At 44.4% G+C, this 21999-nt stretch overlaps 1 protein-coding gene across 1 annotated transcript in view; it reads left to right on the top strand.

Annotated features, from left to right (window-relative positions):
- LOC140740979 (uncharacterized) overlaps window positions 1–19478 on the top strand; it is a 109103-nt gene extending 89625 nt beyond the window's left edge. Inside the window, exons 12-13 of the mRNA XM_073070621.1 lie at window positions 8700–8810; window positions 11502–19478. Of these exons, the coding sequence (XP_072926722.1) occupies window positions 8700–8810; window positions 11502–11610 (220 nt within the window). The 3' untranslated portion in view covers window positions 11611–19478. The remainder of the gene's footprint in view (window positions 1–8699; window positions 8811–11501) is intronic.
- Window positions 19479–21999: the final 2521 nt, after the last annotated feature.

Genomic DNA, 21999 nt, shown 5'->3' with positions numbered 1-21999 from the left:
TCAATCTCCCTCCTATATGCTGATTTATCACCACCTTTGATGTGGCCTACAACAGTGGTGGTGGCAGCAAACTTTGATATGGCATTGGAGTTGTCATAAGTGTAAAGTGAGTTGAACAGGGGGCTAAGTACACAGCCTTGTGGTGCATCTATGCAGATGGAGATTTTGGATTTTAGTAGGCTAGAATCCTTCTGCACAACTTCTTAAATATCTGGAATTGGTTTGTTGATGCATTTCATTCTTACAAAACATACCAGTTGAATATTTAGCAAATGGAATGCTCTTTCTATTTAGCATGTTCAAAGTTATCTTTAGGAGCTACAAATTGGCTATTTTACTCAGTACAGAAATGGAACCTGGTGTTATATTCTGCTGCAGTAGCCCATCCACTTTAAGGTTCAATGTGTTGTGCATTCAGAGTTGCCTTTCTGCACATCACTATTGTAATGCATGGTTATTTGTGTTACTGTCACATTCCTGTCAGCCTGAACTAGACTGGCCAGTCTCCTCTGACCTCTCTCATTAATAGGTCATTTTTGTCACAGAACTGCCACTCAACATTCACTGTGAACTCTAGAAACCATTGTGCATGAAAATCCCAGGAAACATGAGATACTCAAATCATCCTGTCTGGCATCAACAATCATTCCACAGTTCAAGTCACTTAGATCATACTTCTTCCCCATTCTGATATTTGGCCTGAACAACAATTGAACCTCTTGACCATGTCTGCTTTTATCCATTGAGTTGCTAAATGACTGGCAGATTAGATGTTTGTACTAACAAGAAGATGTAACTAATAAAGTGGCCACTGAGTGTATATCACCTATATACCAGGGTGAAGGGAGAAGGTGATGATTACATTCTTCTATTTTTAAGCCATTCTCTTGGGATTGAGGATAACTTGTTTTCACTCCAGTTCCAAGGTGGCTGGTGAAGCCAATGTGGGACCTGTAGAACTCTACTACAGCTTAGAAAGGAGGTATTAAAGCATTTTACAAAGGCATAATGACTGTAGTCAAAGTGAAAGCTATGTATGTTGTCTCATTGGTACTGTAGATTAGCTCCAGTCCAGTGGGAATCAAGATGGGAAGAATAGTTTGGGGGGTGGGGGGATAATGCAGCCTTGTTGGACTTTGCTTTCACCATCGCAATTGCATCCATTGCGAACCTGCAGATTGAGGTTCTGGCTTGCATAAAGCAAATGGAGGTTAGAGCCGCACATTTAGAATTTGGGAGAAAGATCATAGTTATAAATTACCGTTAAAGGTTTCAATATTGTCTCTTTCTTAATTTGCACTTACCTTACACAGAACCCAATCAAATGGACATCCTGAGATCATTCTTCTCAAAGCCTGTCTCAATCTCAATGGCTGTTAACAGTATTAATCGAAGTTTCTGTGCAAGTTTATATTGGATCTCAGAGAAGTCCTCTCTCTCTCCCTTGCTTCCCCACAGTATTTTAAGAGAGATATGAATTTTGAATAGAGCCTAACTCTTCCTTCAGCTCTACCACATACCCCCCACCCATCCTCCCACATTAAAATTATGTATGTAGATTAGTTATAGCAAATTTTGTGTAGTTCGTCTCCGCAGTATCGGGAAAATCTCCCCCAAATATGTTTGGCTTTTCTTGCTATTAATTTATTCTGACACCTCATTATAGTGTAACAAATGTTATTACACCTACAATGATTAGAAATTTAATTAGGAGTTTCTTATTCATCAGTGGATGCATTGTGTTTAAAGAGAACAAGAAAGCTTTCAAATAAAACTAGATCACTCAGATATATCCGAGCACTACACCGACAAGTTGTTAGAAGGATGACTTCCTTTCATCACCACTGCATCTATTTGGTCTTTGCTAAACCATTTCACAGCCTACTCAATAAAATATGCAGATGACAACAGCATAGGTACCTGAAAGCTTCCTGTCCATTTTCATTTTCCATTCCCCAATTGCAGTGAATTAAAATGTGAACTTGTATATTCAATGTTGTCGTGGCAACTGCTGCCTCTTTGTCCTCCACAGAGCCATCTGATTAGTATTTCTCAGCAATATTTGCCTTAATGTTCGATTCTTCAAAGAATCTGTAAGCCTTTCAATGAATCATTAATTTATTTATTGGTCTCATCTCTGACGCTATAGTTGAAGATAACTCTAAAGCAATGTCAGACCTTGGCTAAATTATCCTAATGCAATCTCAGTGCAATTTTTAGTAGCTCCTGAACAGCAACATCATTAAATATGTATAATGGTACAGTAAGCACAAGAGGGCTACCAATGTGATATGTGAGCACCTCACTTAAAGTAAACTTGAAGTTAGACCTGCATTTTGGACTCCATGTCTTTGTTTGAATGAGTTTAATGTTTTGAAGTTCCAAAACATAGGAATGGTGGTTGAAGAGATGGAATGGGTGTAGGAGAGACTGGGTTGATCAGGAGGAGAGAGAAAAGGGACAGAGAGATGCAGCTTATCTCCAACCGTTGGGTTGGAGGTGTTTTTCCTCTAGCTTGCACTTAGCCACAGCCTGGCAGTTGGGGAGGTGGAGGTTGGATTGGTATGAGAATGGGGAGGAAAAGTTAAGATGGCTAACAACCAAGAGCTACCGAAGGCCATGGTAGATGGAGTGCAGGTGCTCAGCAAGGGAGACGGTGTTAAGCACAGATAGTGTTAAGTTTCTTGGTATTCCATTTACTGTGCTACAAACAATTTTTGTGCTGTAGCGATGTGCTACACACAGCGCTGAAATCACGACACGCAGTCGGTAAGTCGTTTCGAGACTAGTTTATTCAAACTTCCTGGTGCTGGTATTTAAATCCCTAGCGCCCGCCCTCTCCGGGCGGAAATGACGTCAGAGGTGCATTACCAAAGTCTCTCCCCGCGCGCTGGCTATTTGTGAGCCGGTTCGCCTGCGCAGAAAGTGGGTCGCCACATAACCCCCCCCCCAGAACCGGCGATACACCCCCCAATGTCCTCAGTCTGGGTCGGACTCTGTTTGGGAGGTCTGCCTCTGCGCCGCGGTGCCTGAACCGCGACCGGCTGCGCCAAGTCCACATGGGCTGGTTTGAGTCGGTCCACCGTGAAAACCTCCTCTTTCCCCCCAATATCCAGAACGTATGTGGATCCGTTGTTGTTGATCACCCTGAACGGCCCCTCGTACAGCCGCTGTAGAGGCGCCCGGTGTCCGCCCCTTCGTACAAACACAAACTTACAGTTTTGCAGTTCTTTGGGTACATGGGTTGGGGTCAGTCCATGCTGTGAAGTTGGTACGGGGGCCAGGTTGCCGAGCCTTTTGCGTAGCCTGTCCAGGACTGCTGCAGGTTCTTCCTCTTGCCCCCTTGGGGCTGATATGAACTCTCCCGGGACGGTCAGGGGTGCGCCGTACACCAACTCGGCAGACGAGGCGTGCAGATCTTCTTTGGGCGCTGTACGAATTCCAAGCAGGACCCAGGGAAGCTCGTCCACCCAGTTAGGTCCTCTCAGGTGGGCTGTGAGAGCCGACTTCAAGTGACGGTGGAAGCGTTCCACTAGTCCGTTCGACTGTGGGTGTTGGGCAGTTGTGTGGTGTAGCTGCGTTCCCAACAGGCTGGCCACAGCTGACCACAGGCTGGAGGTGAACTGGGCACCTCTGTCGGAGGTAATGTGGGCCGGTACCCCGAAGTGTGCTACCCAGGTTGCGATCAGTGCTCGGGCGCAGGAATCGGCAGATGTGTCGGTGAGCGGGACCGCCTCTGGCCACCTCGTGAACCGGTCTACCATAGTTAGGAGGTACCGCCCTCCTTGGAACACTGGTAGGGGGCCCACAATATACATGTGAATGTGGTCGAACCTCCAGTGGGTGGGTTCAAACTGCTGTGGCGGGGCTTTAGTGTGCCGCTGTACCTTGGCTGTTTGGCACTGCGTGCACGTTCTGGCCCATTCACTGACCTGCTTGCAAAGTCCATGCCACATGAACTTGCTGGAGACCAGCCGGACGGTTGTCCTGATAGATGGGTGGGCCAAACCATGTATGGAGTCGAAAACCCGCCGCCTCCAGGCTGCCGGGACGATGGGGCGAGGTTGGCCGGTAGCCACGTCGCACAGGAGGGTCCTCTCACCTGGGCCTACGAGAAAGTCCTGCAGCTGCAAACCCGAGACTGCGGTCCTGTAGCTGGGCATCTCGTCGTCTGCCTGCTGCGCCTCCGCCAGTGCTGCATAGTCCACCCCCAGGGACAGGGCCTGGATAGCTGGTCTGGAGAGTGCGTCCGCCACGACGTTGTCCTTTCCCAAGACGTGCTGGATGTCCGTCGTGTACTCCGAGATGTAGGACAGATGTCGCTGCTGGTGAGCTGACCAGGGATCGGACACCTTCGTGATCGCGAAGGTCAATGGTTTGTGGTCTGTGAACGTGGCGAACGGCCTGCCTTCTAAGAAGTACCTGAAATGTCGGATTGTCAGATACAGTGCCAACAGCTCCCGGTCGAAAGCACTGTACTCGAGTTCGGGTGGTCGTAGGTGCTTGCTGAAAAATGCCAGGGGTTGCCAGCGACCCTCGATGAGTTGTTCCAGCACTCCACCGACTGCTGTGTTGGATGCGTCCACTGTGAAGGCGGTAGGGACGTCCATTCTGGGGTGCACTAGCATCGCGGCCTTTGCCAAGGCTTCTTTCGTTTTAATGAAAGTGGCGGCGGACTCCTCGTCCCAGGTAATGTCCTTGCCCTTACCCGACATCAGGGCAAACAGGGGGCGCATGATTCGGGCAGCTGAAGGGAGGAAACGGTGGTAGAAATTTACCATACCCACGAATTCCTGAAGGCCTTTGATTGTGTTGGGTCGGGGGAAATGGCGGACCGCGTCTACCTTAGCGGGCAGAGGGGTTGCCCTGTCTTTAGTAATCCTGTGGCCCAGGAAGTCGATGGTGTCGAGCCCGAACTGGCATTTGGCTGGGTTGATTGTCAGGCCATATTCACACAGTCGGGTGTAGAGTTGATGGAGGTGGGACAGATGCTCCTGATGACTGCTGCTGGCTATGAGGATGTTGTCCAAATAGATGAAAGCGAAGTCCAGGTCACGTCTCACTGCGTCCATTAACCGCTGAAACGTCTGTGCGGCATTCTTTAGGCTGAATGGCATGCGGAGGAACTCGAAAAGGCCGAACGGGGTGATGTGTGCCGTTTTGGGGATGTCATCCGGATGCATCGGGATTTGATGGTATCCCCGGATGAGGTCCACCTTGGAGAAGATCTGTGCGCCGTGCAGGTTTGCTGCAAAATCCTGAATGTGTGGCACAGGGTAGCGGTCCAGTGTCGTAGCCTCGTTCAGCCTGCGGTAGTCGCCGCATGGTCTCCAGCCCCCTGTTGCTTTGGGCACCATGGGCAGGGGGGAGGCCCATGGGCTGTCGGACCGCCGTATGATCCCCAATTCCTCCATCTGCTTGAATTCCTCCTTCGCCAGGCGGAGCTTTTCCGGGGGGAGCCTTTGTGCGCGGGCGTGGAGGGGTAGTCCCTGGGTCAGAATGTGGTGCTGTACCCCTTGTCTGGGCATGGCTGCCGTGAACTGTGGTGTCAGAATCGATGGGAAGCCCACCAGGAGTCTGGTGAATTTGTTGTCCGACAGCGTGATGGAGTCCAGGTGTGGGGCCGGCAACTTGGCTTCACCCAGGGAGAACGTCTGGAAAGTCTCGGCATGTACCAGTCTTTTCCCTTGCAAGTCGACCAGCAGGCTGTGAGCTCGCAAGAAGTCCGTCCCCAGGAGTGGTTGGGCCACAGCGGCCAGTGTGAAGTCCCACGTGAACCGGCTGGTGCCGAACTGCAGCTGCACTGTGCGGGTGCCGTAGGTCCGTATTGTGCTGCCGTTTGCGGCCCTCAGGGTGGGTCCTGGCTTCCTGTTGCAGCTGTCGTACCCCGTCGGGGGCAAGGCGCTGATCTCCGCTCCGGTGTCGACCAAGAAGCAGCATCCCGACTGTTTGTCCCAGACGTACAAGAGGCTGTCCTGGTGGCCAGCCGCCATAGTCATTAGCGGCAGCTGGCCCTGGGCCTGGCAGGGCGGGCGACAACGGCGGGCTTTTGTGCCCCACCGTTGGTGGTAGAAACACCACTGTTCACTGGCCTCTTCACTCCTGCCTCTGTGTTGTGTGTGCCCCCCTGCCGGGCCTGGTCTGGTCCGCTGTTGGGCGCGTGGCCTGGTAATCTGACCGACGGATGCCACGCTCTCGCTCTTGGCCTTCCACAGCACGTCTGCCCGGGCCGCCACCTTCCGGGGGTCACTGAAATCTGCGTCGGCCAGCAGCAGATGTATGTCCTCGGGCAGTTGCTCCAGGAACGCTTGCTCAAAAATGAGGCAGGGCTTGTGTCCGTCAGCCAGGGACAGCATCTCGTTCATCAATGCTGATGGCAGTCTGCCTCCCAAACCATCCAGGTGAAGCAGGCCCGCACCCCGCTCATGCTGCGAGAGGCCAAAGGTCCCAATGAGCAGCACTTTGAATGCTTCATATTTGCCTTCTTCCGGGGGCGACTGTATGAAATCCGCAACCTGGGCGGCCGTCTCCTGGTCAAGGGCGCTCACCACATGGTAGTAACGCGTGGAATCAGAAGATCTCTGCCGAATCTGGAACTGGGCTTCTGCTTGGCTAAACCACACGCGTGGTTGCAGCGTCCAGAAAGTCGGCAGTTGTAGCGAAACTGCGTGAACAGATGAAGAGTCGGTCATCTTTGGTCCAAATCCTGTTTGGACCATCGGGATCACCGATGTAGCGATGTGCTACACACAGCGCTGAAATCACGACACGCAGTCGGTAAGTCGTTTCGAGACTAGTTTATTCAAACTTCCTGGTGCTGGTATTTAAATCCCTAGCGCCCGCCCTCTCCGGACGGAAATGACGTCAGAGGTGCATTACCAAAGTCTCTCCCCGCGCGCTGGCTATTTGTGAGCCGGTTCGCCTGCGCAGAAAGTGGGTCGCCACAGTGCCTTCATTGTTATTACCTGCAGTTTGCAGTGGTAATATTTTAAGGAACTTCAGCTTCATCAAATTAATGAAAAGGTTAAGCAGAAGGTATTTGTCTACAATGGTAATTTCAGAGGAATGCAAATTCTCCAATAATCTCATTTGCCCAGGAAATAAGCAAATAAAAATTGTGATTGAACATTTATGTTCAGAATCAGTTTTGGAGATCTGGAACGTGTGAATTTTAAAAAAATATTTCCCTACCTCTTCTCTACTAAGGCATTGATCTTCTCATTCTTCCCCTTCTCTTGATTTTTCCTTTAGATTCACCCCAACGTTAAACCTGCAAAGCCCATTTACAACCAGAATATGATCCATTTATTTTAACACTCTGTTAAACCAGTCTTAATCCACAACAGTATATTGCCTCCAAACAGTACTCACTAATTTTATTTGTGGGGCATATTATAGCAAGTCTTTGAAAACCAAATATACCCCATCTAAAAGCTTCCTTGTATTCATTTTACTAGTTAAAAACCTTAAAAACTCTTAAAATATTTGTCAAGCATATTATTTCTTCCATAAATCTGTTGACTCTGCATGTTTAATATTTTGTAAGGGCCCTATTTCCAATCCCTTTCAAATATACTTTAGCATTTTCCTAACTACAAATGACAGGATAAATGGTCTATAGATCTCAGGTTTATTTTCTATATCCTTAAATAAAGGGGTTTAGTATTCCATCTATGAGAACTGTTCCAAAATATCTGGAAGTTTAGAAGGGGACAACCAGTGCATCCATCAACTTCATATCCACCTACTTCAAAATCTTTGGATGAAGATCAAGTCTTCTCAATTAGTGTCTTTCAGTCCCATTAATTCCTCAAATTTCAATAGATTTCATGAACATTCCTCATTTATTCTAGTCCAGTTTTAACCACTATGTTCCTGGACATAGTGGACATTTTTTTTGTGCCTCTTGCATGAAAATGGACACAAATATTTATTTTTTTCTCTGCCATTTCTATTATAATTTATCTGACATTTTCCCCTGGTGTTTTCCATTTTAGCTGAGTATAAAAATGTTTATAGTTCCCACTGTGTCAATGGCATAACTTCTTCACTGTGATATAACAATAATTGATTTTAAGTGGTTTTATATCAGCTCTTTACATATCAACATTTATACCATCAATATAGAATTGGATTAGATTTATGATTAATTCACAATTCTTATTGCTTAAAAGTGGAGTTGTGGATTTGTATATCATGGAAACAGGTCCTTCAACCCAACTTGTCCCTGCCGACCAGGGTGCCCGCCTGCATCTGCCTATATTTTGCCTGTACTCCTCAATTTTCCTGTCCATATGTCTTTGAATATTGAAATTTATTACTATTAGCTTTATTGAGATTCAGCATGGGATAGGGCCTTCCAGCCCTAACCTAATCATGGGTCAATTGACAATGACCAATTAGCCTACCAACCGGTATATCGCTGGAGTGTGGGAGGAAACCAGAGGAAACCCACACGGTCACGAGGAGAATGTACAAACTCCTTATAGGCAGCATCGAGAATTGAACCTAGTTCACCCTCACTGTAAAGTAGTAATTGTTACCACACCGTCCCCACCACCCATCCTTCATCAGTTCCTCTGGTAATTTGTTTCATATACTCTCAACTCTCTGTGTGAACAATCTACCCTAATATAAATACAGGATACCTAAAAAAAACCTCACATTTTTATAATTTCTTCTCTTTACCTCATACCCAGAATTTGTTTACTAGCCACTTATTGCAACCAGAACTTGGAATGTGTGAAACTCAGCTTCTGCAAAGAAATAACTGAAGACGCTATTAAAAAATTGTGTAAGAACAGCAAACGGTGAGTTTTGACATTTTAATTGGGTGGACGAACTGATGTTCTAATGATGCTGGCATTTAAACACCCAAAGTAGAACATACATTTTCCAGATCATTGTGTTACAGAGTGTTTTGAATCCATGTTTGCAGCCATAGTCTAGTTTCTGAGATCTTCTACACACTATGAAGGAAATAAGCTCATTACGGGTCTGTCTTTTATCAGAATGACGATCATCCCGAGTTGTTCCACCACACTTATTGTTAAAGTAATCAGGCCATCAACCAAACACTTAGATGGGAAGTGATATCTGAGGACCTAAAGGCCAATGGAAATCAAATGAATATATTTTGGAGACAGAATGAAATGCATTAACTTTAATTATCGTCAAATGTGGTACCACCATTTGGGGCTAAATTTTAGGCATCAATGCTGTAACACAGGGTTTCTCAACTGGGGTTCCATGAGAGGTTGCTAGAGGTTTCGCAAGAGATCGGGATTAAAAATAACAGTGTTTTGAACTTCGCACAATGTGCGATGCTAGCGCTCGCAGTGGTGGGCAGTGACTGAGCATCTCCGTTAGCAGTCTCATTAGAGGTCTCTCAGCTCAGTAGGCAGTAGGACCGTGTTTTCTTGCTTGAGTCCATTCTCAGATTTTGACGCGAGATAGGTGCGGACATTGATAATTGTTGAGTGCTGTATTGCATGGAGGGGGAGAACAGTAGGCTGATAATTGCTGAATTCTTTGTGTGGCAAGGAGGGGAGGACAGTAGGCTGATGAGGAGCACAAAGTACATTTTTTGAGCATTGAATGGACTTGCCCAACTTGGCCTGTGCCATCAGCCTCTCCCTCCTGAATTAGCTCCCCCAACTTCCTCTTCCATGCTGCTGGCTAACTTATAGGAGCGAACAAATTACCAGTGTAGTAGAAAATTGGAGGGAAATTTTCCTTCTAAAGATGGTTCAGTGTGGCGATTTTTGAAGAGGAGGTGTGAGATGAAAGACAAAGATTCTAAGCCCAGGCCTACGGACAATTCTGATAAGGTTAATGATGAAGAATTACAATCTTCAGAGTTAGTTCACTGACCTAGTGCCACAATGGACACAAGAAAGTCCGTCTTTTTTTAACAAAACTATAAAAGTTTATTTACACAACAAATAGACAAAGTACAAACATTAAGTATTTACAAGACAGTGAATAAATTTAGATTAAAATATGATTACTACTGTCTATAAAAGTCAATTCCCTGGGGGGCCCACTGCTTTCAGAAATACCCCACTGTAGCCGCTGTGATCGCATGCTCCATCTCCAAGGACAGCCAGGCACGAATGTAACCTCAAAAGAGGGATAGGCAGTTGGCTTTGGCAGAGCCCTCGACTGTCCGCTGCCTAGACCCGTGAATGGCCACCTTGGCCAGGCCCAGGAGCAAGCCCACCAGGGCATCCGCCTCATGACCCACCCCCTTCTGTACTGGGTGCCTGTATACAAGGTGCACAGGGCTGAAATGCAACCAGAAACTGATTAGCAGTCCCTGCAGATACTCAAACAGGGGCTGCAACCTCTCACACTCCATTTAAGCGTGGTACACAGACATCATACGAACCAGTTGTTTTTACTTCAAGTGACAAGATTCTTGGATTTAAAAGGAAACTGAGTCTTTGGAAAATTCATGTTGCAAATGGAAATATTGAAATGTTTCCACTGCTGCTAGGGCTTGAGAGCGAGAAAAGATATCAGAAAGTGTCGACTCTTATTGAAAACCACCTGGAAGAACTGCAGAACAAAATTGCACAGTATTTTTCTTCCCTTTCAACAAAAGTGTATGAATGGGTGAGGGACCCTTTCTCTGAATCTTCTGCCCAGCCTGAGAACTTAACTTTGAGAGAAGAGGAGGAACTTTGGGAGCTGCAGTCTGATCGTGCACTCAAGATGAGATTTACTGATCTGCCCTTGGAAAAGTTCTGGATTTCTGTGAAAGAAGAGTATTCTGCCATTCATAGGAAAGTAATTAACATTTTGCCACAGTTTTCAACTTCTTACATGTGTGAGCAAGCTTTTTCTTGTTTAACAAGCATCAAGAGCAAGGATAGAAATTGCCTCATTTTATCCGTTTGTGCTATCTCAAGTTCAACCCAGAATTGAGAAGTTTATTATGTTTGCCTTGTGAGTTTTTAAAATTTATTAAAGAGAAAGAGTAATTTCAAGAAAGGTAAGCTAAACTTAACTACCTGTTTTTTCAAGAAAGGTTGGCTAAAAATTCATTCTCTATTCAAAAGAGAATTATTTTTGGATTATTATATCTACAAGTTACTGATCATGCTAACGTGCCATGAGCTCTAGATTTTTTTTTTGCAAGAAATTTTCCATGAGACCTGAAAATTATTTCAAGGGTTTCTCAGGGTTAAAAGTTTGAGAAAGGCTGCTCTAACATGAAAAGTGCTGCAAATGATTGTACTTTGTTTCTAATTTTATTCTGTTGCTTCTGGAGGCCCCACATTCTGTCCATTTCTTTGTGCTGACCGGATGTGCAGTCAGAAATTTATTGTGTATGATTTAAATCAAAGAGTCAGTGAACAAAGCAATTCAATTTATTGTGTTTTAAACAAAAAGTAGGATCCTTAAACCCAGCCATTCTCGTCTGTGCTTAATTTCTGTAAAGCTTAACCCATAGGCACATATTAATATTATATTGTACATTTGCTTTCTGCTTTCAGACTAAAGTTGCTTCATCTGTATGGGTGCCAATCTGTCATTAATCTGAAGGCAATTCAAGATGTTAACAAGCAAGTGAAGTTGCACCATGACCAAGTGTCAAAAAAATAGAATGGAAAAAACACGATGATGCTTTCATTGATTGACAGACAGACAGACAGACATAATTTATTGATCCTGAGGGAAATTGGGTTTCGTTACAGCAACACCAACCAAGAATAGTGAAGAAATATAGCAATATAAAACCATAAATAATTAAATAATAATAAGTTAATCATGCCAAGTGGAAATAAGTCCAGGACCAGCCTATTGGCTCAGGGTGTCTGACACTCCGAGGGAGGAGTTGTAAAGTTTGATGGCCACAGGTAGGAATGACTTCCTATGACGCTCAGTGTTACATCTCGGTGGAATGAGTCTCTGGCTGAATGTACTCCTGTGCCTAACCAGTACATTATGGAGTGGATGGGAGTTATAGTCCAAGATGGCATGCAACTTGGACAGCATCCTCCTTTCAGACACCACCGTCAGAGAGTCCAGTTCCACCCCCACAACATCACTGGCCTTACGAATGAGTTTGTTGATTCTGTTGGTGTCTGCTACCCTCAGCCTACTGCCCCAGCACACAACAGCAAACATGACAGCACTGGCCACCACAGCCTCGTAGAACATCCTCAGCATCGTCAGGCAGATGTTAAAAGAGCTCAGTCTCCTCAGGAAATAGAGACGGCTCTGACCCTTTTTGTAGACAGCCTCAGTGTTCTATCCCCAGGTATTTGTAATCCTCCACTATGTCCACACTGACCCCTTGGATGGAAACAGGGGTCACCGGTGCCTTAGCCCTCCTCAGGTCCACCACCAGCTCCTTAGTCTTTTCACGCTGAGCTGCAGATGATTTTGCTTGCACCATGTGACAAAGTTTCCCACCGTAGCCCTGTACTCAGCCTCATCTCCCTTGCTGATGCATCCAACTACAGCAGAGTCATCAGAAAACTTCTGAAGATGGCAAGACTCTGTGTTGTGGTGGATGTCCGAGGTGTAGATGGTGAAGAGAAGGTGAAGATGGTGCAGCGATGAACTTGCTGACATTTGTGCATATTCATCTTGAAAGAGCAGCAGAAGTTTAGGCTATTCAACCAAGTCTTACAAGAAGTTCTTCAAGTTTATGATGATACAATTTATTATAATTTCATTTTCCACAAGGTCCAATGTCCATGGAAGGCTATTCAAAGATAACAAAAATCATTTTATTCTGAGCGGCAAGCAAATTGCCATTCGTAATACTTGCAATTGTTCCTAAGATTTACAGAGGTTTAAAGTGCTTACTTTAATACCAAAATGATGTAATGCTCTTTACGGAACTACAAGAACCCCTATGAACTCTGTATTGAATTGAAAATACACGTGGACTAAGATGTTAACTGTCCTGTGCTAACATCAGTTGATCTGCCATCTGTCTTCAGAAGTTTCGGCCCGCTTATGATCAAGACTCCCTCGAGGTGGTGGGCCAGCAGTGCTAAAGCACCACCTCCCACTGATGAGCTTAACAACTTGGCGTCTGCCTCTATCAGAGTTGTTGGTCGCTTCCATCCAACATCTATATTATAAACTGACTAAAGATCAGGACTTAGTCCTAAACAAGAAATATTGTTCAAAATAGTAAATTCAGAGAAGTAGCTAAGGCAAAATTAAACAACAAAGTGATAGGAGATAAAAAAGAGAACATCAGAAGGACATAATGAAAAACAGCTTTTTTAAAGTGCAATGTTTAAATTTCCAGGATTACATATATTTGGAATGAGACTCTATTATAAATCTTAATTGTTTTAGTGGCAGAAAGGTTGTGAGCTGAAATTATGGTTTACTAAATGTAAAAAAAAATCAATGAAATGGTCATGCCCACAGTTTTTGTTAATAAGATTAGTTCCTGCCTTTGAAGTAAATGCGATAATTGCTTGTCTTTTAGGATTTTTGAATAGTGAGCTAGTTCCCAGGTTACCATTGAAGAGGCAGACAGTCACTTGCGCATTGAAAGTTGTGGTGTTAAATGGGTTGATGATCGTCTGATCACAAACAAGAGAAAATCTGCAGATGCTGGAAATGCAAGGTCATCTGAGATCCTTTTCTGTGATGTTTACATTTAACTGGGCCTCTATGCAGTTCTCTACCCTCAATGGAAGATCTCTAAATGCTAGCCAAACTTTTTCCCCTGGCTTGTAAGGTCTCACCAGCTGGGGAAGCTAATCAGCCTGCCAGGTACATTGCTCCTGAGAAGCTGAGTAGCTCTGGCCTGTTTCCACGTGCGCTTGTAGTGGTGGTCTCCCACATCAATCTCCTGATCAGGGATGGCTGGAATCACTTTTGGCACTCAAAGGGGGACATGCCAGTAGAGGATGACTGGAGGTTATTGATGGACATTCTTTGCCCTAACCAGCTGGGTGCTCCGGGTTGAGTGGTTGGAAGAGAGGCAAGACAGCGCAGCTTTGTCTCCAGCTCCTGATTCACTCTCTGTCATTCTGATTGGAATTCTGATGAAAGGGATTCTGATGAAAGGTGGAATTCTGATGAGAGCCTGGCCATGGTTCCACAAGAGAACAGAAGGCCTTCCAAATTAGGATGGGAATTCTGGTTCTTGATCAGACACTGTGACCTGAGGGAAGCCATGCAGCCTAAACATGGGCTGATCCATGATGATTGCAATCTCATGAACTGACAGGAATTTGGGAAGAGCAATGAAGTGGGCTGCTTTAGAGAACCAGTGTACAACCACCAGAATGGTAGTCTTCCCATCTGACAGGGGCAGGCCAGTGATGAAATCCGCTGAGTGGTGGTGCCAGGCATGGCAGCGGGTAGAGCAGCCCAGCAGGGTGCTGACGTGACATCTTGCTCAAGGCACAAGGAGCACAGGTGGAGATGAAATTGTGGACATCTTGGGATATAGGCAGCCAGTAATGTTGCCTCCTTATAAACTCCAGGGTCCATTGAATCCCTGGGTAGCCAACCAGATGGGTAGAGTAACCACTCTTCAGCACTCTGGGGTGCACAGTGGCAGAGAAAAATAACCAGTTGGATGGTTACCCACCTGGGCCGGGATCTGACTCTTGGGTAGACTTCAGTCTGTTTCTATTCCACAAATCTCCAGAGCAGCTTGCATGTTTGGGGGAGGGATGGGCTCTGTATTGGCGTTGTCCTCGGACATATCATCTGGAGGAAGAGATCACTGGCCTTGGTGTTCTTGCTTATTGTGTGTGAGTGTGAAATTCAACTGGGTGAAGAAGAAAGCCCAACAGGCTTGATGGGAGTTGAATGTCTTGGTGTAATGAATGTAGGAGAGGTTTTTGTGATCTGTCCGTACCAGAAAGGGGTGCTCTGCCCTCTCCAGCCAGTGTTGCCATGCCTCCAGGGCCTCCTTGACAGTCAGAAGTTATTGGTTCTCAACATCATAGTCACAATCTTTCAGAGTCAAGTGACGGGAAAGAAAAGCACAGAGGTGTGCTGGGAGAGTACAGATTCAATGCCAACATTAGATGCATCAACCTCAACAATAGACAGACAAGATGGGTTTGAATGCTGCAGCACTGGGGCAGTTGTGAAGCATTGCTTTAGCTCTGAGAGTGCTTGGTCTGGTTTACTTGTCCATTGGAATCCTGCAGAGGTCTCCTTGGTGAGTGCATATATGGGAGCCACGATCGAACTGAAGTTTCCAATGAAGCAGTGATAGGCACCTGTAAACCCTTTGAAGCACCTCACCTGTTTGACTGTAGGTGGTTTGGGCCACTCTGTGGATGCAGAACTTTACATGGGTCCATTTGAAAACAGTAAGGGGTGAGGATATAGCTTAAGAATGCCACCTGCTTTTTATAGAACTTGCACTTCTCTGGCCTGGCATAAAGGTTGCTTTTGAGGAGACCTTGTGGATTTGTTTCTGGTGAGAGTGGGAATGGATCAGAATGTCATGCAAATACACAAAAACAAACTGATTCAACTGATTCATGAAGTTCCTGCTGCCCTGAAGTCAATAAATGTCATGGGTCTGGGACCCCCAAGACAGGAAAACTGGGAACATTACTCATTCAGGGGAAGATGCTTGCAGGGGAATTGACCCATCGGAATTCCCTTTCTTACTGACCGATCTTCTGCTTTTACTGTGTGCTTGGGGCATGATGCCCGGAAATGTGGTCCTGGTGCAGGTCGATAGGAGTATGCAGTTTAAATGGCTTGGCATGAACTAGATGGGCTGAAGGGTCTGTAACTGTGGTGTACTTTTCTACAACTCTGTGACTCTAAGTGTCCTGGAGAGCTACAGTAGAGGCACCAACCTGTTCTTCTACACGAACCTCGTTCCTCCAGAGGTGGGTGCAGGCCTTTGACTTGCGTGGGCTCCTTTGTGGGCTGTGTACTAGGTTATGAGAGAGTGGATGAAGACAGGCAGTGATCATATAGGTAGCAGGTTTGGGATATCCTCTCTCTGCACCACTCTGCTGCCTGGTTATCTATTTGAATGGCTAGATTTATCAGGTCATCCAGGCTGTCCTGTTCATCACGCACTTCAATTTCATGCCAGACCTCTGTGCTCAGCCAATGCTGGAAAACAGCAATAAGAGACCTTTTGTTCCAGCCTGTCCCAACTGCAGGCGTACGGAACTTTACTGCATAGTCTCTCACTGACCCTCTCCCTTGATGCAGTTTCAGGAGTCTGTGGGCAGCCTTATGACCCCTGTAGAACACTTGGAACATGGACTAAGGTACACAGGAAGTGTTTTCGCTGTCCTTCCTTCAAGACTTGACAAGACTGTACTGAAAGGAACCACATGCACTCACAAAGAAATCCGAATTGGCTGGAGTGCACGCATGCTCACATGCCATTATGTCATTTTTCTATTAGCTGCCCGCTCGCGAGAGCGCCCAGACTCTGCGGCAATGTCTGCGGGTGGAATTCCTTCCAATATCTGAATGGTGCACTGCAGTGATAAGGATAACTAATAGCTGCATGAATGGAAAAAGGGAATCCAGGGTGGAAACGAAGTTGGACGGGGAGGAATACCAGAAGAAAGTAGGGAGGAAGGAGAACATCAGCATTAATGAACAGGGAGCTGCCCAGAAGTACTAGAACTGTTTGGAAAGAAAATAATAAGATGATCTTGAAATAGATGTAGCATGCTAACAGATGGAGACAAAGAATGTAAAAGTATAAATAGCTAGGTTGGGTAGGGGAGAATAAGACATCACCAAGAAACGGGAAGAAAACATCTGCTGTGGTTGAAGTGAGAAGAGTGGAAGTATCCCTGGAACATTTGGTGGAAAAACTGGGACATGAGGGAAGACTTCCAGGTTGTATTGATATGGAAAAGTGGACAAGACAGAGAGCTTGCATTTGAAAGGCTGAAAGGGAAACTACACCTTTGCGAACAAGACCTGGAGAATTTATGGTTTCCTTTTGAATTTGGGCAGTTGCAGGAGGTAGCAGCCAAAATATTCTTCTCTCGACATGTTAAAGTGACTGTACTTGGAAGGTATGTGCCAGTTTTCTACCCTTGGGGATGGTGAACAGTGAAGATCACAGAGGAAGTGTTGGGCGATGGATTACGGCTTACGAAACATGAAGATTAGTGTAACCCTCAGGTTCTGTCAGCTGCGTAAGTCTAGGGAAGACAATCCCTGGCCCTGCCAAACGTGCAAGATTGAGGTGCAAATCCTCCTGTTTGTGTGGATGCTGCGTGATGTGTTCCCCTGTTACAAATCAGTACCACAAAATAACAGACAGTACACCATACACAATTAAACAATTTAGCTTTATAATTCTTAATTTGACTGAAGGGTTTGCACCCCCCCCCCCCGGTACGCCTCAGGCTCGCTCAGCTCGTTCTCGTCTAGGGGGAGCAGCCTTCGGCCCTGCCAAACTGGGTAATCAGCTTGTGTGGATGCTGTGCGATGGCCCCGCCTCGCCCAAAAAACAGACAGTACATCATATGCGATTAAATGATTACAGTTTATAAAGATTGCTATAACTAAGTGATTAATAATGATGCAGTATATATGAAGGAAAAGAAAATAAAGAAAAGGCACCAAACTTATCAAAGTCCAAACCACTTCGTGCACAACCGTTGGAGCTCAATTACCGAAGTCTTCTGGCCACCATTCGATCCCCTCCGAACTCCTCAACTCACAGCTCAGGACCACCCGAAGTGGTCAACCAAGCACATCTCTCCTCGTCTCCTCTCCTCGGGATACCTCCTGGCCTTGGACCCCCGCTCGGGGTCTGTTCCTTGCCCAGTTTACAGTATCGTGTCCTCTCTCTCTCACCCCCTCACGCCGACCTCCCCAAAAGCCCGCCAACAATAGCTTACAGACTCAGAAGAATAAAACAACATTAATCCCAATTGGTTTACAAAGGAATACAATTCTCGTTATCAGTAAATTTTAACCCAAACAAGCTTCCAGCACTCTCTCGCAACAAAGAAGCATTCCTATTTTTAACAAAACAAAGAAGCCATTTTGATTAACATACGCAGTAACAAAGAAAAAGAAGAAACCACCTTTACAGGTTAGTAAAGAAAACAGAAAGAAAAGGGCCCATTTTAGTGAAACAGTCTAATGTGCACAAGTTGGAGCTCATGGTTTTCCTTTCGCTGATCCTCCATCGATTCCCCCGGGCTTCACTAACTCCTGGCCCCACTCCACTCCTTCCTGGTGTCTATGATCTTTCCTTTCTGGCATCTTCTCTCTCCATCTCCCGCCAAACGGAAGACCCAGATCACTTCGGTGTCAGGCACACAGCACAAAAAACACACTCCTTTCATTGGACAGTGCATATTCCAAAGCACCCGTTATCTCTAACCATAACCCAGTCACTGCTTCTACAAAAAGACCATTACATTGGCAGTGAAACCTTTCCCAGGATGTTACATTAGAAAGGAAGTTCACCAGAGATGAGGAGAGAATCCACAGCACAGATTATAGTGGGTGGGTGAGGTTGTGCAAGTTACTAAAATCAAAGACACTAGCTGGGAGGATCGAAGAGAAGATCAGGTCGGGAGTGGTGTGGCTGAATTTATGATATGATGGCTAGTTAGGAGTGATTGGGAGGGCTTACTGCCATAAGCAAGACACAGGATGAAGGGTGGCAGGGTGGAGTGATTATTAACAATGAAAAGTTAAGGATGCAACCTACTTAGTGGAATTTAAATACCTAGGACTCACTGACAGCACCACATGTGGGATTTGCCAATAATCAGAATCAGGTTTATTATTACTGGCATACCTTGTGAAATTTGTTAACTTAGTGGCAGCAGTGCAGTGCAATACATGATAATATAGAAAGAAAAAAAGTAATTCAATTACAGTAAGTATCTATATGTATATTAAATATATTAGAAATAGTGCAAAAACAGAAGTAATATATATTCAAAAAAAAGTGAGGTAGTGTTCATGTGTTCAATGTCCATTTAGGAATCATATGGTAGAGGGGAAGAATCTGTTCCTGAATTACTAAGTGTGTGTCTTCAGACTTCTGAATTAATAAAATTTCTCTAGTTAAAAATTTTGTTCTCTGTACTTGATAACTTAGTGTGTCACTTACTGCTATCCAGGCGCACCCCCTGTATATGTCCTATGCACATAATGCCTGGGTTAAAATTCTAGAGTGTGCAAATGTGTATGAAATGTTCAAAGACATGTTCAGATGCATTCTCATTTATTTCAATTGATTTAAACAAATTCAGCTATTGTTATTTTTCATCTTGCATTAATTTGTTGAATTTTGAAGAGGATATTCTGGAAGAATCTAAAGGATACATTATACTTGAAAGATGAAAATATATTTATTGGTATTTCAAAATGGATTATTTTGCCAAGGAATGGCAGATCATGAAGAGATTCTTAATTTACCATTGTTGGGGAAAAAAACTGCACTGGCTATTTCTCTGTATTCCATTCTAACTCCATTTAATGTTTTGATAGGATTAAGTGAAACCTTATTTTTATTCCACTGAATAAAATAAAATGAATTATACTAGAAATTTATTGCACAATATTTACCTTTTAATCACTGTGTGGATTATTCATTGTGTAGTCTTTTGCTTACAATGAGCACTGACAGAAGTGCTTAATGAAAATCTTTCTTAGGCACTTAGGTACACACAATACTCCTATGATGAATCACCTGGTGCATGCAGGGATGACAACAACTCCTATGCAACTTTCATTTGTGACATTGTATTATGAAAATATAACCAATGTATTGCGAGTGCCATGTATGGGACAGGAGGATTATCTGCTTTATATCTCTCAATTTAAAGGGACATTTAATCACTTGTATTTTTTTGGGAGACTCATTTGGGCTTGAGCAAATTGGGCAAAGTGCACAAACAAACACAAATATGGGTGTGTTCTGAACATCATGGAGGTCAATTATTTACAACTTAATAAAAATGGAACTTTAGCCATCATTCCAGTGGGCCTCCAACATAATGAGAAATAAGAGAAGAGGATCTGAGGACAAGAGTAACTTGGCAGAAACCCCTGAAGGAAAAGCAGCAGGAGGATATTTGCCAGGGAAGCCTCGCTCACAGATGTCTACAATGAACCCGATCCTACCTTCAGCCTTTTTAACAATATACCTGGAAGCAAAAGTGTAGGGTTCAATAGTGTAGGTAGGAGAAATCCCCGAACTCGGGGGGGGCTGGAATAAAATTCTCACATGGCAGTAGAAGTTAACATTCTTTTAATGGCTTATTGTTTTTATAAATACTAATCTATTTCCTCTAATACTGTTCATCCTTAACTTTAAGTGTTACTCACATATGCCCTGAGTAATGCTATTTCTGAATGTTTTGAAGCTCTTGCCTTGGTAATCATTCAGCGAAGTTTCTCCCCTATGTCTATGGGGAACCCATCTTCTAAGTAGTTACTTTGCAAGTTGCTCAAGTTTGCCCTCAAATTCTGGTTTTTAATGACCTGAAAAATACACCTTTGCAAACCTGACTGATGCAACACCCTCTCCTTAATTGTCATCTCTGCCTTCCCTGTTTTCATGTTGAGAAATGAGTTCTTTCCATTCCCGTGACAGTGTTTTGCTTTATTGTTGTTTCAGAGGAATGCTATCCTGATTGATGTGCTGATGCTTCTGACAGGGAGCTTCTGCATTCATCAGCATTGTGAATGGTATAACTAAACTGAAGTGTAGGAGGTCTCTGGGTCAATGGTGTTGAATGCCAAACTGAAATCCAGAAACAGCATAGAAGAATGCTACCACGTCACACTTCACAGCTTAAAAATTAGTTTGATTTTGATTGAATTGGTTCCTTGTCCAGTCTGCCAGACATTTCTTCATTCAATGGAACATCAGACAATGACTGTGGATCTTCAAGGAGACATGTTCCAATGGCATGACATCAATGGTTGTCAATGGCCAAGGGATGAAGGTAGTCATGTTGTAGTGGGGTGAGGCATGCACAGTTGTGTGCACCTGACTGCTCAATGCCAGACAAACTGTTTCTACATTAGAATTTCTTTGTATACCTATGGCTTCCATCAATGATGGAACGAGGCATGTGCCTCGTTCAACTGTGGATTTGAAAAGGTAATATGTTGCCTTATACACTTGGGCATCAGATTAACAATAATGTGTGTTACTCTGGACAAACCTAAACTCCTATAAGCTCAAGCTTCCCCAGATTTCAAACACTCCTTTTATAGTGAGGCCCTATTACAGTTTTCAAGAAAGCACAATTTAGTTGGGAAATTGGAAGGGCAATTCAATTTATGGTTTATTAAAGAATTAATGATATACATTATCAATTAATACTTCTTAAAAGTATGTGGCAGCTATTATGAAAATTCTGACTGCAGGAATTAGAATTATTTTAGCAAGCCTGAAAGAAGCATGGTGATGGCTGTAAGACAAGCTTATGAAACCATAGTAACAGTACACAAAAGCTACATCCTGGAGATCCAAGACACAGAAGATTGTTACGTCTTAAAAACCAATTCAAAACATTCCAGGCGTTTAAAGTGTCAGCACAAAATTAACCCTCACCTTAAGCCTTCACCTTAAAAAAAATGTTTTGAATTAATGACTTACAGAATATTTTAAAGAAAATTAAAGGGATACTGTCTTGGCAAAGCACTTGAAGATTTATTTTGTTATTAGCTTTTACTTGACACACTCAGATGACATGATGCAGTCTAATGAAGTTTCTGCAGTAAACTGAGAATGTAAAGTTTGCCAATCGATTTTGATAAAGTTTCCACTCTGACTACATGGGTAGTATTATCTATCATACTTTCCAATGATAAAAGAATGATGCCTTTCAGCCCATTGAGTCCATACCAGCTCTAAGATAATTCCCATGAATTCCATTCCCCATTTTTTTCCCTATTCTCTCTCACAAGCTCATCAGCTCCCCACTGATTCTCCTGGTAGCTTGTCACGCTAGGGCTAGCTTACACTAACCATTTAACCTACAGCACATCCTTAACTTGTTGGAAGAAATAGGGTACTTG

This window comes from Hemitrygon akajei, chromosome 2, assembly GCF_048418815.1.
Source record: "Hemitrygon akajei chromosome 2, sHemAka1.3, whole genome shotgun sequence".
Taxonomy (NCBI): Eukaryota; Metazoa; Chordata; class Chondrichthyes; order Myliobatiformes; family Dasyatidae; genus Hemitrygon; species Hemitrygon akajei.
The sequence above is the reverse complement of the archived record's forward strand: the minus strand, read 5'-3'. Positions and strand labels throughout refer to the sequence as shown.